This window comes from Pollicipes pollicipes, unplaced genomic scaffold, assembly GCF_011947565.3.
Source record: "Pollicipes pollicipes isolate AB1234 unplaced genomic scaffold, Ppol_2.1 Scaffold_4881;HRSCAF=5763_pilon_pilon_pilon, whole genome shotgun sequence".
In the NCBI taxonomy this organism is placed as follows: domain Eukaryota; kingdom Metazoa; phylum Arthropoda; class Thecostraca; order Pollicipedomorpha; family Pollicipedidae; genus Pollicipes; species Pollicipes pollicipes.
Window position 1 is genome coordinate 11,186,599 of NW_023596576.1, and position 17,978 is coordinate 11,204,576.

The 17,978-nt window shown below is 56.6% G+C and overlaps 1 protein-coding gene across 1 annotated transcript; it reads right to left on the bottom strand.

Annotated features, from left to right (window-relative positions):
• Positions 1-1,506: 1,506 nt before the first annotated feature.
• LOC119099829 (mannosyl-oligosaccharide alpha-1,2-mannosidase IA-like) lies at positions 1,507-17,755 on the bottom strand. Its single transcript, XM_037222909.1, is given in 10 exon segments — positions 1,507-3,350; positions 3,878-3,994; positions 4,798-4,942; positions 6,440-6,578; positions 7,966-8,193; positions 9,887-10,100; positions 12,140-12,319; positions 16,789-16,929; positions 16,932-17,001; positions 17,727-17,755. Coding segments are annotated over 10 exon segments (1,389 nt in total). The 3' UTR covers positions 1,507-3,224.
• Between the last annotated feature and the right edge of the window lie 223 nt (positions 17,756-17,978).

A 17,978-nucleotide genomic window follows, 5' to 3' on the forward strand; every position in this document is an offset into this window, starting at 1 on the left:
CACCTGCGCGTGCTGGACGGCAACCTGAACTGGATGCAGTACTTCCTGCTGGATGTCTGCTTTGCTTTCGTGGCGATCGTTTCGCTGATCGTGTTCGTTTGTGTATTTACGGTGAGAAGGCTTGTCAGACCCTCGTCAAGAGAAAAGAAGGTGAAGGTGAAGTGACGTAAGCGATAACCAAACACATGAAAACTCGTAGACATGTTGTTTGTACGGTGACCTGAGTTACCACGGTACTTGTGAGCGGGCAACTCCAGCAGAGGAATATGTGCGGCAACATTGAACACGGGGAACATCAGCCAGCATGCCAAGGCGGCTGAAAGGCAAGAAAGTAAACCCTTGCACAGTTATGAGGCCTCTTAAGCAGTGTTCTGACCATAGCCCACATTCATTGGTGTACAGCACTTTTTACAGCACTAGCCTCGCTTTCTTTGAGATGGCCACATGGAACCTCGGCCAACCCTGCCCCCAGACATCTACATGCATCGTTCTCTTCATGTTTTAATAACCATCGTCGTGCCCTTCCGCAAAAGAACGGCTTAATTCGGCGGAACTCACGCGCTTGGACGGAGACCAATGCGTACAAAACTGAGGATATTAGCCGGTTCACAATGGTGTGATCAGTGAAATTTCAAACATTTTAAACGTTCCAAAAGATTATTCACGTCAGTGAAAGGGAGTGTTCCACATTTGTATGGGGTTTTAAACTAAAATAACCATCTTGACGATCATTCGGTGCAGTTCACAGCCCTGCTCTTCGCAAGACCGTTATACCTCTTGTTTCTGAGCTACACGCCCGCGAAGATATGCAGGCTATTTGTGCAGGCTATTTTGAGGTCACCCGGGCATCTATGACGACTTTAAAGCGTCTTTCAAATCCTGCCATTCTATTGGTCATGCGGCGGCCAAGGCCGATACAGATATAATTGTCGAGTCGTACATATCTGGCGCTGGTGAGTGTGATCTCCGAGTATAACGGCCGTCAACGACGTCTAGATCAACGTTGTGCAGGGTACGATGACGCAATCAAATAATGACATATTGAAGAGCAAATTTCCAGACAGAGAAATTCTATTGAAAGGAATTTTATGCTTGAAATCATCGCTTGGAAATCATGCATTCATATGTTACGAAGGCAGTTCTTATCTACTTTTAGTTATTCACAGCGCATCTAACTACTGATCTTTTTGAGGGAGCACACATCGAATAGCCGTGGGACGACGGTTCTGCATTAACCACGCGATGGTTTGCCAAAGACTACAGAGACGATGTGTTTGGTTTGGCAAGCGGGACGAAACCGTCGCTGAAAAACGTGTCCGGCTCGTGCGCTCGTCAGAACTGACGTCCCGTTACGACCTCCTGATGTTTTTGCCCAGTGCCGTTCGCTGGGTTATCCACCCAATGGGCGACATGCACTCCAAGTGTAACCCACATTCACCGTTCTCAAGATCGTTTCTGAAGGCATCAACCGAATAAACCACACCCAAATCAATACACATACCAGACAGCTGTGAAAATTCCTGATATATTACCGGTGGTCACAATCTCTTAACACGATATAATCACGTACGAAAAGAGCATCTTCGCATCACAAATAATAACCGTATCCCGTGAGCGGGGGGCGCACAGACGCCCCTGGCGCGGAAGATCACACCCAGTGCCAACGGCCGGTCCGGAACGTTCCCCTCCCAAGTCCCACAAACCCCGAGCACACACCCGCACGCCAGGGACCAGACGGCACGCCGCGCCGACGGACCCGACTCCCCAGATACCCTTCAGCCGGGCCTCAGCGAGGGAGCGTGTCAATCCCAGCCACAGAGTACGCGGTGCGGTGGACCGGCCGGAGTCGCCACTCTGCGACGGACGGGTTTCACCGCAGTCTCCGAGGAAGCGCGACCACGGCGCGTGCGGAGGGAAGCGCTGCTGCTCCCGTGTCGCGTCAGCAGGCGCGACACAGCACTACACGCCCCGGGCTACCTGCTCACGGCACGCCACTGCAGCTCACCGCCCGAGGCTCCACGGCACTGCACGCCCCGGGCTACCTGCTCACGGCACGCCACTGCAGTTCACCGCCCGAAGCCCCAGCCGGCGTTGTGGAATGGTGCCGGTCGCGAGGGACCGTCGGGGACGGACGCTGGCGATCACGTGAGCCGAGACATTGACTGAACCGCGGCGTCCCCACACCCCATACCATGTGTTGTACCCAGGCGGGCGCCCACGCCCGGAATGTCAGCCGACGAGCCACATCGCCGAGAACACAACAGAGTGCATATGGACAGTAGTGGTCTGAAACGCGCCGCCGTTAGACGGGAGGCGGAGCTCTACTGAGCCGTCCAGCCGGACATTGGTCTCAAGAGCTGCCACCTTCACGCGGAGCCTTCCCCATTTGTATGCTGCGGCGTGCATCAGGCAGCTCACAAACGCAGCACCGCGCGTTTTGACCAGACCGATCGGTCAACACTTGTGTTCCTAAGATAGCTGCCATTTCAACCGCATGCGGCGCGAATCAGTCGCCGGCGAGTCCCGAGATAATGCGGCCAGTGTTCGTTTCCGTGCGTACATAGTACATACGTCATACAGTACACACGTCAACACTGTTGACCATTTGCACCCTGAGCTTACTTACATTTTTAAAATATCCACTGTATGTTTCAATGCAAGATTGAGCGGCGCCTTGTTTTAAAACGTAGCTTACATCAAATCCAATAAACCGACCACCTACAAAGGACCTCTGAAACAAATTCCCTGGACAACCTGTTTGCTGGATAAAGATTAATTGGGGAAACATAAAATATTTAAAGGCATATCTGGCTCAAAACAGCTATGCAGCTAAAAAAAACGTTATGAAAAAAGTGAAAGCCAAATAGCCACCATAACGAGACTTTTCAAGACCAAAGCATTCCTCGTCGTGTGCGCCTCGTGTCGCGTATGTCTGACTAGTCATCACTAAACTCGTCCTATTCGTGGTCCGTAACATGAAGTGCAAGGCAAAACAGGTGCGTCCAGCCCGACCTAAGAAACAGCACAAACTTTCTCACAACTGCTCCCAACATAGCGCCAGCTCTTGCTGCGCCTATTAACACCCGCCCGCCCGGCACACCTGCACGCAGCGCCCCTGCAGCGGACCGGCCGCCTGGCCCGCCACCTGGCGGCGGCGGGTGTCGGGTGGGACGAGGCGTCGCCCAGCGGGCGGAAGGATGGGGCGAGGCCGGCTGCCGCGCCGCCTAGCTGCCACTCAGCTGGCGGTACCGGTGGTTGACGCCCTTGATGGGCAGCGGGTGCGCCTCCGTGTTGAACACCCACTCGTCCAGCGACAGCAGGCTGTTGTCGCTGAACAGCAGGTACAGGTACTGGAACACGGAGTGCGCTCACTGGACGGCAGTTACGCAACATCACTGGCTTGAGGACAACAATGGAGGCTAAAACGCAGCAACTCGACGAGCCCCTGGTTTCGGTGCCGACAGGCACCAGAAACGTGACATCATAATCCATGTGGTTGTCAAAGACCTCATCGCCACACAAATATTTGACGATCACATCGGCGTTCTCAAGTAGCTCTCCCGATGAGATCGGAGACCGATATCAGATACCCGAACCCAAAGGCGCCCGATCTCCATACAAACATACACGTAAATAAGACATGCGTATTGGGGACTCCACCAAAGGGAGCCCACCGCCTCCCATCAGGCTACGAGTACCCGCTCCTGGGATCCGTTTTTGGGAAACCGAGGCCCATACGGCCAACAATTCCTCGGCCACACATAGTCCAAACCAGCGGCCGGCGGCGGCCCTCCGCCGGACAGCCCCCCCCCCCCCCCCCCGACCGGTCGGATCGCCCGGGCCGCCAGTGGGCGGGCGGGCCGGCTGCTGGCCCCACCTTGAGGGTCTCGGCCAGGAAGAAGCTCTGCTGTACGTCGTCGTGGCGCGGAGCCGGCGACTCTACGTCCTGGATGCCCGAGAAGCCAGCCTCCACGCGGCAAAACTGCTCGATCGCCTGACGCACGGACACGAGCCATGGACACGCAGACGGTGGAGGTGCGCACGCTGACGGAGACGGGCGACAGGCGGCCTCGCGCGCGCCGACGGACGACGTCAGACCACAGCCAGCCAAGAGTAGTGCTATGTAAGTGTGGGATGAAGACAGTACCACAATGTTGACTCGTCCATCGATGTGCGGAAGGCTAAGTCGTGACATCGGGACACATGCGTGTACGGCGTCCGCTCGAGACGGGACTCGATCACGTAAAATAGAGCAAATGCATAGACCAGAACAACACCGGCCCACACGCATCTTTCCATACAACAAAGGCCTCTCCACTTCTAGTAGCAAAAACTCCAAGCCGACAGCAATCCGGTACTGAAGCTGACCACCTGAGCGGGGATGGTGCGAATGGGCTGTCCATGCCCAGTGCCGCCGTCGCGAGCCGTACCTGAGCCGCCTCCCACCGCGTCCAGTGGCGCCGTCACGAGCCGTACCTGAGCCGCCTCCAACCGCGCCCAGTGCCGCCATCACGAGCCGTAGCTGAGCCGCCTCCCACCGCACCTGCTGCCGCCGTCACGAGCCGTACCTGAGCCGCCTCCCACCGCGCCCAGTGCCGCCGTCACGAGCCGTACCTGAGCCGCCTCCCACCGCGCCCAGTGCCGCCGTCACGAGCCGTACCTGAGCCGCCTCCCAGCGCGTCCAGTGGCGCCGTCACGAGCCGTACCTGAGCCGCCTCCCAGCGCGTCCAGTGGCGCCGTCACGAGCCGTACCTGAGCCGCCCCCCACCGCGCCCAGTGCCGCGTCACGAGCCGTACCTGAGCCGCCTCCCATCCCCACTCGCGGTACTTCTTGTCGCCGGTCAGCCGCCAGAGCACGAAGTAGCTTTCGATCACCTCCGGGCGCAGGATGTAGTACCTCTCCTGCAGCTTGATGGCCTTCGCCTCCAGGTTGTCGGTGAACCTAAGTGAGCAGCCCCAGGCCATCAGGACCGATCTCAATGTCCACGCGTGCGGCGCGGTAATGGCCGCACACATGTGATGGCTGATGGCATGTACGTGGTGACTGATGGCCCGCATGCGATGGCGGATGGCACACATGAGATGACACAAGTGATGACCCTGACGAAATGCTAAGTGTTTGAAACAGCATGGTTGTTATGCCCATCAGCAACGACCTGATCATCGGGAATACATCTCTCGTACATCTGCCACACAGATGTCATTGATGGTGATCTCTGCATGACGTACAACGCCCTACGGTATCACCGAGACTTAACAGTTAAACCGCTGCAATCATTTCCAGAAGGTGACGTTCAAGTTGCTCTGTTCAGGCTCGGCGAGGAGCTTTACCGCATCCCAGAACTACCACAGAAAAAATCCCTTAACACGTGCCCGGGTAGCCGCCTAGATACCCTTCGCTCGGGTGGGGGGGGGAGGGGTCAATTTGACCCCCCTAAGGTCTCGGCAACTAAGCTACAAACAGAATGTCGACTTGTACGTGAACTCACTTAGGTCAAAGTTTGAGGTTTCTAGGTCATGACCTTTGGTCAAATAAGGTCAAACAAGGCCAAATTCCAGGTTGGTCTCCAAAGCGCCCCCAGAACAAAGATTACTGTTTCTATGCAAAAGGCCACATGCTTATTTAATGTCAGTGACATTGTTTGACCTTTTGAAGGTCATGGTGAACAAAATAATGCAAGACTGCTCTGAGTTTTGCATTTGAATAAGCGACAAAGACTACGCTAGGCAGTATGTTCCTAAAACACAAAAGGCTGACCTGGGTCATTTTAGGTCAACGAACTATTCTGCTCTCTAAGAAGTCCATGGAAGATGCATAATGCGGTTCCCACTATCAATAAATTCGAAATGAGCACCAGAAACTGTCCCATACAGCAAGCCCTAGGGAAAAAGAACAGGTTGGTTTTGACCTTGGTCTGACCTTTGTACCTGACCTCAGCTCAATGTATTTTGCTCATTCAATTACTGTGTTGTCTAAGAAAGCATCCCAGAGATGTATAGCTTCGTCTAACGTTCCGTTGTTGCATCATATTAAACGATTCCCTAGAAATTGCCTTCGCTGGCTTTGACCTACCATAGGTGAGCGATCTTACAAGGTAAATATAAATTTTTGACACCAAACGATCACGATCCGCTACTCAATTGTCTGCAGCTATGCAAAATTTGGCGCGGCTGCGCCGCGCCATTCGGAAACCCTTCTGAAAAAGCTTCGGGGAGGGAGAAGACATTATGACACCTACCCGAGCGCGCGTTAAATGGAATGATTGAGGAAAGCACCTAAAGCAGGTGAAACATTTGTTATCACGACCCCTACACGCGTGCCCAGACGAATTTATTTTCCTCTGGGACACAATAATCATAAAAACCCTAGTTTAAGTCACATTGCCTCCATAAGGTCTTCTCAGCCGTAGAAAAAATCTTCCCCGGTGGCGGCACGAACCTGAAGCTCTCCGGTCCCAGCTTGGTGACAGTGCGATCGTATGACTCGTGGCAGGTACGCGTGATCTCCTTCCCGATCTTCAGGTAGCGGTCTGTTTTGTTGTCGGGGTCCTTGGCAGCACCGAGCGCGTACAGCCCACCTAGAACACACCAGTTGCGTCGGGTGCATTTGATATAAGCGAGAAGGGGTTCTAAAAGGTCTTTGCCTTTGACGTCATCCTTTTGCAGACGTGGATTTCTATGGCGGCCTTTGTGGTCGGGATGTGCGTCAGAGGTTAACCCAATGCTCCATTAGCTCCATAAACGTGACCGGGCGGACCTTCCTAAAACAGACTCCTGCTCCAGAAACAAAGACCATTTCGGTAAATTTAGTCTGAGGGCGTAGAACTCAACCCAGAGGGAAACCTTTTCCAGAACTGCTTTCATCCTCATCGGATGCCCAGTCGGTAGCTCACTGAAAGCGATGCCAATGTTAACGGACTCGACAAAGCCGCAGCCTCCAGCGATAGCGCTACAGGTTCGATCACTCGGCCACAGATGACCCAGATCGGCCCGCATTAACAAACATCGAGGCCTCACAGCACGCTCCGAACCAATCCCACATTTTAAACTGGTTCTGCGGGGACAAATGCAGCCGCGAGAACACTATCCAGACACTCAACGCCAAGGTGGTACTTAGGCTTATTACAGAGCAGTCGCATTGCTCACGGACCGACCCCCGCCAGCAGTCCGCGGCACAGAGGCGCTTGAGACGCCTCGAGACGGCGCAACTCTTTCTTTTCAGAGCGGTGGAACGTGCCCCGAATATTTTACGTCTTCTGTTGTTTGCGTTGTTTGATGGTGTTCTGGGACGCACTGACTGCATTGCCGACTCTCCGCCCAGGCACGAACATCGTAAGGTTTCATCGACCTACTTTATACGCGTTCCAGAATGCCGAAGAGGCCTCACCACCAGAAATAGCACGCAGGAATGAAGATCACATGCAAACAACTGACTGCAAAGTAATCCGAATGTAAATTGATTGGGGGGGGGGGGGGGGCGTAGGATCACCTCTGGACATCACCACAGATGTGACATGTAAAGATAACAAGAACACCACACTTTGGTTCCCAAATGGAAACAGAAAGCGCATATTGCGGGCTCATGTGCGCTTTCGCAAAAAAAAAAAACAGCTAACCGTCCGAGATAATCGACGAATATCGAAACTAACCACCCTTGGCGAAGGGGCTGCACATATCGCGAAGCATACCGCAACCATGTAGCAGGGGCTATGGTATACGAGGACATCTCTTTGCAGCTCTCGCTTCGCCGCCTCTCAGCGGGAAACGGACCGTCAGGGGAATCACTGGCCGCTTTGGGACATCCATATCTGGCCACTCGAAACCTGAACGACATTTCGAGTGGCCATCGTCGACCTCACGACGCTGTGAGGAGAGCTCGCAAAGCCGCCACTTCCCACCTGAACCCCGTCTGCGTCGTCGCCGTCGGCCTGTACCTCGCCCTCAGCGCGCGCGCGCGCGGCTCACCGATGAAGCAGGCGAGGTGGTCCATCTTGTGGTTGGGCCGCTCGTTGAGCAGCTCCGACACGTAGGTGAGGCCGCCCTGGCTGGAGGTGCGCACGAGCCGCTCGGTGACGTTGCCGATGGCGTGTCGGTAGAGCATCAGCGCCTCGCGGTCGGCGCCGCCCGAGCGCAGCCACTCCTTCAGCAGGTACTCGTAGAACGAGTCGCCCAGCGCACCCACCGATATGTGGCCTGGGGGGGGGGGGGGGGGGCGCCCAGTCAGCAAGGCTCGGGTCCGTCTGGTGTGGACGGCGGTCGGTGTCCCCGCTCAGATGAGCTAGTGGGGACATCAACCGCTAGCTCATCTGGGCAGCTGGTGATGTCCACAGCTGGTGTCCCCGCTCAGCTGAGCTAGCGGGGACATCAACCGCTAGCTCAGCTGGGCGGCTGGTGATGTCCACAGCTGGTGTCTCCGCTCAGCTGAGCTAGCAGGGACATCAACCGCTAGCTCAGCTGAGCGGCTGGTGGTGTCCACAGCTGGTGTCTCCGCTCAGCTGGGCTAGCAAGGACATCAATCGGTAGCTCAGCTGAGCGGCTGGTGGTGTCCACAGCTGGCGTCCCCGCTCAGGTGGGCTAGCGGGGATATCAGCCGCTAGCTCAGTTGAGCGGCTGGTGGTGTCCACAGCTGGTGTCCCCGCTCAGCTGGGTTAGCAGGGAGACCAGCCATCAGCCGAACCCAATGATGGGCTTTCCGATCCTGGAGGTGCCAGTATCACCTCATATGGTCCCCAGGGGCTTACACCACTGAACAGGTGAGATATGCGTGTGGTTTCGTCGTACCCCTGCATATCAAGAGGATCAGATGACTGAATCACGGCTTCAAGTCATACAGCGGTCACGCTATACAGGGGGCACGGTGGTCATCGCTCCAATAGATATATTTGCTTTTGAGGCATTGCTAGCCGTTAACTCAGTTAGAGTGCTTGTTCCAACCGATTTGCATCGTGCGGGCCTGACCTGGCGTTTTCGCGCCGTGAGGCAGGTTACGGCAAGTTCATATCTGCCCGTTTCGGTCTCACTCAGTACTTGCATAAGTCACTCAGCACGAACAGAAAAGCTCGTAGTGTCTTCGTCATTCCCATGCTAACATGCCTCCGAAAGCCTCCCCGAAGCGCACTGCTTGTTAAGCAGACAATGACGCGGGCAGCGCTCGCTTCCATACTTACGATTCCCTTGACAATGCGTTTCTAAGCCTCGGCGTCATCGTGGGCTTAACAACTCCATTGCCAGTGGGGATAGGATGCTTTATGGCGGGCCGAGTGATTTAAGACGCCCCAGAGAAAATTGAGCGCAGTCCTCGCACGCGGTGACGTGTGTCGCGGACGCTCGGGCGGCCGTCTGTGAGCAGGGGCTGGTGCTCGATTGGCGCCTCGAGAGACCCCGTGAACTGGCCACATCTCTGCCAGGAGCTGGCAACGCAAGTGATCACGGGGTGATAAATGGGCAAATAAATAAGCTATGAGAATGCTTCCACTGTCGTTGTGCTGTGGTATCAATCACAAGCTGTCCACTCAAGGTGCGACAATGTGAGAAATAAGATACAAGTGGTAAAAGCGATAAAAATGATCGTGGCACAATCACAAATTATGTGCAATGACGCAACTTGCTTGCCAGTTTCTCCGTGACCGATGACGCTAAACTGGCCAGCGCTCTGGCACAGCCGCCCACCAACACGCTACTTGTCCTCGTCCCGAGCTGCGGAGGAACCAAGGCGGTCACACAATGCGCTTAGCCAGTACCGTGTCCGCTCCCGGCTGCGGGCAAGTTTTACTGTTTCACGCCACTAGTCCGCTCTCCAGCCTCCGCATCGTCACGACCGCCGACGGCACAGCACGCGCTACGCCACACGCGCCGCGGCGGCCGTCGCCGCCGCTGCCTCACTCACGTTGGCCCCACTTCCCCGTCTTGGGGTGCAGGTAGTTGGGGTACAGGCCGCCCGGCTTCTCCAGGCCGGCCAGCACCTGGCGGATCTTCTGCACGCGTCGCCGGAACTGCGGGTCGCCGGTGACGTCGGAGAGGTAGCTGAACTCCATGTGCAGCGTGCCGAGCTCCGAGAGGATCGAGCTGCCGCCCGACGCCCAGCCGTAGTTTTTGGCCTTCTGCGCGGCGGAGACGGGCGTCATGTGAGCAGGTGAGCTGGAGCGGGCACGCGGAGCGGGGCGACCGGCTCGTCGGACGCCACGCGCGCTGAGCGCGCAGCACGGGCGGGTGTGATTAACCAGTGGTGTCCCGGCAAAATCCCCTTTATCGCATAGGTCCGTAAATCAGTCTGCTCATGTTTTTAGACACTGTTGATACGCGACTATGGAAACTCATCCCCAGCGCAGCTACCCCTCGGCTCTGGTACTTCCCTGTAAGGCCGGCGACAAAGCACACTGAGCAGCCATGGCACCTTCTCTCAGGCGATGGGGTGGGAGTGGGGTGACGCAATGTGCCGCAGTTCTGACCCCGCTTCCTCTCATGGGGTTAATATTCAATCGCCTTACAAGTGTGGGTGGGGGTGGGGGGGGGACCCAATGGACCGGCTCCACATTCGACTCCAAGTGAGATATACAGTTTCGCCTCATTAAGGGCGCCGCGGTAGGTTTTTGAGTGAGTCCAGCAGGACTCGACATCAAGACGGCGCCAATTAGATCAGCCGTCACTTTTCTCGTGATCGCGGGAAATACATGAAATGATCGCGCAAGCAATGTGCAGAAATATCGGCACAGCGGAGCTAATGCACACCAACCGCTGCCGGGACGCGACAGCTCGCCAATACGCTAATGCAATAGCCACGGAATGATCGACATTGGCCGCTTCGGTCGCCGGCAATTTGCTCCAGCAATGGACATGTGCCGTGACTATTGGACAAATCCGGCAAGGAAACCGCAACTGTGGGCAACAAAGGCAGCTGGATTCGGGGGCCCCAACGCTTTAGCCACAAATAACAGCAGCGATAAGCATACTGCGCCAAAGTGCACTTTGCATACTGCACACAGCAATTTGCATGGGACGGGAACACGGCAATCCGTTTAAATGGCCTAAGCCAGGTCTCTTCGGAGCCGCCCGTGTGGTGTTTCATCATTCAGGCTTTACGAGGCCTGCGTTGCCCATAAATCGCGAGGGAAAGCTTTTGTACAGAACAGACTCACACAAACATCAAACTAGGTCACGCTGCTCCAGATACAAAACACAGTGCGCCATTCGCCGCCTTATCAACCGCAATGCGTAGGTTTGGCTGACAAACTGCAAATATGCGAATATACCGTGACCGCAGACGTGCATTGCCTGAAATTGCGTGCCAGTGAGCCAGCCAAAGCGTTCTGCGTCTCTCACGACCCCTCCCCTCAATCCAATCACACAAATCCTGCCGGGCAACTTCACCGGACCGAAACAATTTAGTGCCTGTAGCCCCCACGCCCGCCTTAACAGTCACGAATCCCGGGTCCACGTGGGGCGGCCCCCCACGATCCCCTCCCTCCGCTCCGTCCGAGTCCGGGGCACGGTGACGACCCGTGACGTCACCTGGCCCAGCGTGGCCCCGGCGGAGCACCGCGAGGCTGCGGGACAGTGCCGGACGCCGGGGCCCGAGAGCGTGTGGGTCATCGTCAGCAGCGTCACCAGCACCAGCCTGCGGCACGTCGATCTGGTGCGGTTGGTGCCTGCGGTCTGCCATGTGGGCGGCTCACTGCCAACGCAGACACCTCCCTCATGCCAAATGGGGTGTTGCGTTGTGGTCGAGGTTGTGATGAAACATAACCCGGGGTCGTATGTGCTGCAGTATTAGCTCCGCATAGCTCAGCACTAGCTCCCTCCGACAACAAGCTGCAGAGAAAGCTTGATGCCACTGTGGGCGGCTCCGAACTGCGCGGGGCGTCCCTCACTCATCCCGGTGGTGGACACGACCAGGCCGTAGGGGACGCCGGTGGTCCGCGCAGGGCGTTTCTCTACTCACCCCCGTGGTGGACACGACCAGGCCGTAGGGGACGCCGGTGGTCCGCGCAGGGCGTCTCTCTACTCACCCCCGTGGTGGGCACGACCAGGCCGTAGGGGATGTCGCTAGACCGCGCGGGGCGTCCCTCCACTCACCCCCGTGGTGGACACGACCAGGCCGTAGGGGATGTTGCTAGACCGCGCAGGGCGTCCCTCCACTCACCCCCGTGGTGGGCACGACCAGACCGTAGGGGATGCCGGTGGGCGTGTCGAAGGCGGGCAGCAGGGCGCGCGCCGTCTCCAACGCCCGGTCCCGGAACAGGGTGTCGCCGCTCAGCGCGAAGCACGACAGCAGGCCCCCCACGTACCGGATGTTCATCTCGAATATCGACACCTCCGAGTCCTGCAACAGGGGCGCGGCGTCCCGACGTTTACTGCGAGCAACGACACGTCGAGTCAGAGTCGAGCAGCAGAGTCCTGCAACAAGATCGGAGTGTCGAATGCTTACTTCGAGCATCAACAACTCGAGTCAGAGTCAAGCTGCGGAGTCCTGCGACAGGATTGCAGCGTCGAATGAGCATTTCGAGAATCGACACTTCCCATTCCCGCACGATGGTCGCACAGCACAGGTGTTGGGGCTTCTTCCTAGCTTCACAACTTCCCAGTCGTGCAGCAGAGCAGCGCACGTGGACCAGTGAACAAAGGAGGCACATCGGACGGCGCTAGGCGTTACCACCGCCAACAGGATGTCTTGGCTGGCAACGGCGTCATTGCTGTTATCAGAAACGCCCATTGAAGGGTTCAGGTCATCAGAAAATGTGTTGTAATTTGGCTTCCTCTAGGACAAGGTACTGGACACGCCAAAAACATTTCAATTCATTTCCCGAAACGAGCCAAGCCAAGACCGTGATCCAAACGAACGAGCCAAGCGGCCGTAGCCCAAAACAAAGCTTGCCAACATAGATAAATACAAAACTAAAATACCGCTACCTCCGCGCCCTGCCTTCGGTCGTGGCGACACGGACTAAGATCTCTGTCATAATGGGGAGTTCCGCTGATGCGTAGGCGCCTCCTATAAGGCTCAGGCATAGACTGGGACCATGCGAAATTATTGCTACATAATTCAACCACTTATGGAAAAAGACGACACTTATGTACCCAGGGAGCATGCCGCGGACTTGACATTTGACACAAAACGACTTCTAAAAAATATATCAGCAACTCGTGTAAAATCGCAACAGACATATCCGGTTATAACATATAAAACAAGCACGAAGCACAATCACACGGTTGCATCCGAACGACTGTCTCGAAAGCCACTGCGCAGCGACGGAGCAGGGGCAGCTCCAATCCAGTTTACAACCGGATTAAGCAATCTGATGGTTTAGATCACATTTTCATGGCGGTTGCTCAGCTACAAAGGTTCGTTTGTGCAATTAATTAGAGCCCGAGTACGTGAGCTGCATCCATGCGTACCGTAAAGGAGGCCTCAATGAGCCTGAGCCTCGCTGAGTTGAAGAGCCTTTATGAGCTCTTCAGCTTTACTTGGTGGCTGAATTCGCTCCTGAAATTCCGAAACCCTTTATGCGCAGCGTGATGTCACTGCCGGGCATTTCTATGCGCCCTGTTCGGATCAAATTGTCAGGCAAAAAACAAACAACAATGATGAATGTGTCTGGTTTCAGGACGATCTCGACCTAACTGTAACAGTTGGATTCGCGTTACAGAAAACGGCCCGATCGGCCGCCGCTGAATGAGACACGCTGGCGTGACACGCCCCTCCACTGGGACCGCGGCCACCGAGGGCACGTGCTGCACATCGGACCCGAGACCGTCTTCGTCCCACGCCCGCCGAAAGCCCCTCCCCTCCCCCTCCGGTCGCCGGCCGCGAGCCGCTCCACGCCGATTCCATCGCCCAATCGGTGGCAAAGCCTCCGATCGGCCACGCCGCCGGCGGGGATCCTGCGGTCTGATCCTGCGGCGTTGTCACAGCTCCGGACGCCAGCGCTGATTAGTTCCGGCGCTCGCCAGCCGTACCTGGCGCGCGCGGGACCGGCGCATCACCGCCCCACCGAGACGGAATCCCGAGCCGACAGGTCTGGGAGATACGCCCGCTCTTGGGAGCCGCTCATCCCATCACCGCACCGCCGAGGCGGACTCACAAACCGACAGGTCTAGCAGATATGCCCGCTTTTGGGAACCGCTCACCCCATCGCCGCACCGCCGAGGCGGACTCACAAACCGACAGGTCTAGCAGATATGCCCGCTTTTGGGAACCGCTCATCCCATCGCCGCACCGCCGAGGCGGACTCACAAACCGACAGGTCTAGCAGATATGCCCGCTCTTGGGAGCCGCTCATCCCATCACCGCACCGCCGAGACGGCATCCCGAGCCGACAGGTCTAGCAGATATGCCCGCTTTTGGGAACCGCTCATCCCATCGCCGCACCGCCGAGGCGGACTCACAAACCGACAGGTCTAGCAGATATGCCCGCTCTTGGGAACCGCTCATCCCATCGCTGTGGACACTTCACCAATCAGTTTAGCATGATGACGTGAGTATGGGGTGGAAATGTGGCAAACCAACCTCGCAAGTGCGCATCAAGCGAAGTAATGACGCATCGAATGGCGACGATTTTGCTTATGACGATTAAAGCAGCCGGCTCTGAGAATTGAGAAGTCAGGAAGCATAAAGTTTGGAAGTTATCAAAACATACTTTTGATCTGATCTAGGGTCACTGTTTTCGCAAAGCGGAAGACATCAACCATCATAAGTCGAGTGGTGGACAGCTTGTGATGATCAAAGGAATATTCAAAACATACTTTTGATCTGACCTAGGGTTCACTACTTGCGCACAGGCAGATGGTAATTAATCATGATAAATCAGGGTGGTGGAGGGCTTGCGATGATCATAGGGATAATACTGCGATCTGAGTTGCATGCGAGCAAAACAAAATTGGCACACAGCGAAAGTGACCCCTTTTGACCTGACCTACGGTCACCACTTTCTAAACTCCGAGAGGGAATCAACGAAGCCTAATCGGGCGGTGGTTGTTTTATGGCAATCGGAACCATGCGTTCTGAGAACTGAGTTATCCGCAAGCAAAATTTTGAGAATTCGTTCAAAAACTAACTTCTGACCCGACCCAAGGTAACCATTTTCGCAACTGCAGGACGGAATCCGTAACACTTAGTCCTGACTTCTCACTTAATGATGTTGAATAGATTGGTTCATGCTCCAAACGGATTAAATGAGCGGTTTTCGAGGATCATCATATCTGGTAGGTACGTCGGTGCCCATCGGTCCCATAAGGTTCCACCTCGCCCAGAGTCGCGCGAAGCAGGTGGCTCAAGGGAGCCGCCCTGTCCGCCGGCGAGGCCTGCGCCTCACAGCTGCGCTCTCACGCACGAGGAGGCGTCCTATCACGCTTGCGGACGCCGACCGGCGCGTGCGGCGGGCCCGACGGCGCGACACTGTCGCGCGTCGACGCCCAGATCGCCGCGACAACGGCGCCTCCACGGCGGCGATCCAGGTCGGCCACGGAGTTCTTTTGTCCGACGGCGACGTCCGTGCCGTGCGGCCCGCCTCGGCGGTCACGTGGCCCAGATTGGCCAAAGGTCGCGCTCGCTGCCGCCGGGTCGGCGCAGGCAAACAGGCGGATCGGCTTACGTGGGCACCGGCAGACGCGGGAGGCGGGCCTCACTGGCTTACGCGGTCGGCTGCCGCCTGCAGACTACCTGCGAATGACTAGGGAGGAGAGACGGGGCTCACACTGGCCCACACAGTGGGCAGCCGCCTGGAGACCGCCTGTGAATGATGAGGGAGGGACGGGCAGGGCTCACAGTGGCCCACGCAGTGGGCGGCCCGCCTGGAGACCGCCTGCAAATGACGAGGTGCGGGGAGGGCAGAACAAGGAGAAAAATAGAAGACCGGACAGAAAGGCCGAGAAATAACAAGGAAGAGAGACAGATGGGTAGATATAGGATGCCGGCGGAAGACAAAGAGGAACAGGGACATGGACAGAAATCACGAACAGGGGGACAGGAACAGAGCGTCAAATATAACGAACTAATGCAAAACAAACACAAACAACACAATAGAAGCAAACGGCACCGGAGGAAGCGAAACGCACGGCGGTCAACACCCATCTGCTCCCGGGCGTTAATTAATGACGTTATCTCCACCGGGTCCGAGCCCTGTATCCCATCCCCTCCCCACCCCCGACCCCACCCAGCAGCCCGGTCCATTCACGGCTGCATCCTGTCACTGACAGCAGCGCCGGACCGCCATCCAGCCGTGCCGGTCCGCTGGGCGGCGCCGACCCAAAAGGGCGGCGGCGGCGCCAACGGTAACCGGGCTTGTACGGGCCGGTGAACGCGGCACTCGCGCCGCACGCAGGGGGTGTGCCTGCCCGGTCGCCCTCCCCGAACGGTACAGGCTGCGCGACCTAATTCTGCGCTCATGACTCACGCTCGTGGAGATGTGCTGGACTATCTTCCGTAAGGACAAAGAGGCCTGTTTGACATCGGTGTGGGAAAAAGAACAGTCTCTGACAGCTCATAAATGCCAATTCTCGGGGAGATACGCGGAGGTTCGGCTCTTTGCGCCGTCGCAGCGCCGACCATATCAGTATGCCGTCGCTGCTGTGCAAAATCGTATGCACTGCATGCAACCACGCGTGTACACGCACGACACTATCCCGCGGCCCACCACCCGAGAACCATTCAGACAGTCTCACGTTTAACCCGCTTCCTTCACCTCGCCACCCCGCCACCACCCGCCTCACTCACCACCTGCGACACATCCAGACAGTCTCACGTCTAACCCGCTTCCTTCACCTCGCTACCCCGCCACCGCCCGCCTCACTCACCACCTGCGACACGTCCAGATGCTGCTTGATCCAGAGTCGGCCCTCAGCGAACTCGTCCGTCATGCCCATGATGAAGAGCGTGTCCATGGCGTCGACGATGGTGGCGCCCATCGGCCGGCGGCCGAAGATGCCGGCCGAGTGGCCTGCGCTTGCTCACCGGCCCGCACCTCGTTGGCGCCCCAGGCGTAGCTGGCGTAGCCCCGCCAGGCGTGTCTGCATCATCTGCCGGCACGCCGCGCCCGGGTGGTGGGTCAGACCCCCGAACGGCGCGGGACGGGTAGACAGGGCAAGTGACGGGTCGTGACGGGTCGAGGCATGTGACAAGTCGTGACGGGTCGAGAGGGCACGTGACGGGCCGTGACGGCACGTGGCAACGAAGTGCCGCCAGGCGGGAGGAATCGGGACTGATGGGATGCGACCGGCAGGAGCGGGCCGGCTCTGAAGCTAGTGTCTGACGCAGTTGGATGGCGGTCGTAATGGTGGAGCTAGTTAGCAAATCAAGAGAGAATACAACAGAATGCGCTGGTATTGTTAGACCAATGCATTATCCGGCCGTGTAAAGGATTTTGAGTCTGGCCAGAGTCCGGTCATAGCAAAATGAGACAACACTTAAAGAAGACGGATATTAGTCGAACTAGAAACGTAGAAATGGTGCTATCGTCTAACAGAACAAAACAAAAATAAAATCAAAAGAAAAACAAAAATCACCGCTTTGGCTACAGCGACTTTCATCCAGGAATGGCTTTCTAAGCAGCGACATTACATCCGCGCCTATTCCTGCACAGCTTTGAATGGGACAAACTCGTGTTCCTTGCATGAAGGCTCCACGAAACGCTTTGGCACGTGATATACTGCATTCATGCTTTCGCCTCCCCCGGTTAACGAGGCATGAAAAGAACAGCAACACGGTGTGGGCACAAACAGCCCAACTCTCATACCGTTCGTTTGGGCGAACAGGTAGGTTCATCCCGTACTATGTACACACACGTCCATTAAGCGTAGAAAAAGTTCCCCACATAAGTTGAAAACGCCGAGTTGGAGGCGGATGAATATCCAAGCACTACCTTGGTAAGCCCAGTGTTCCACTTAAAGCCTGCTTTTGGCCAGTCCGACTGCCTACACATCATCTGTGCACTTAGCATGTGTAAGTCTGTGTGTGTCACTGGGGCTTTACGACGCACTCAGCTACT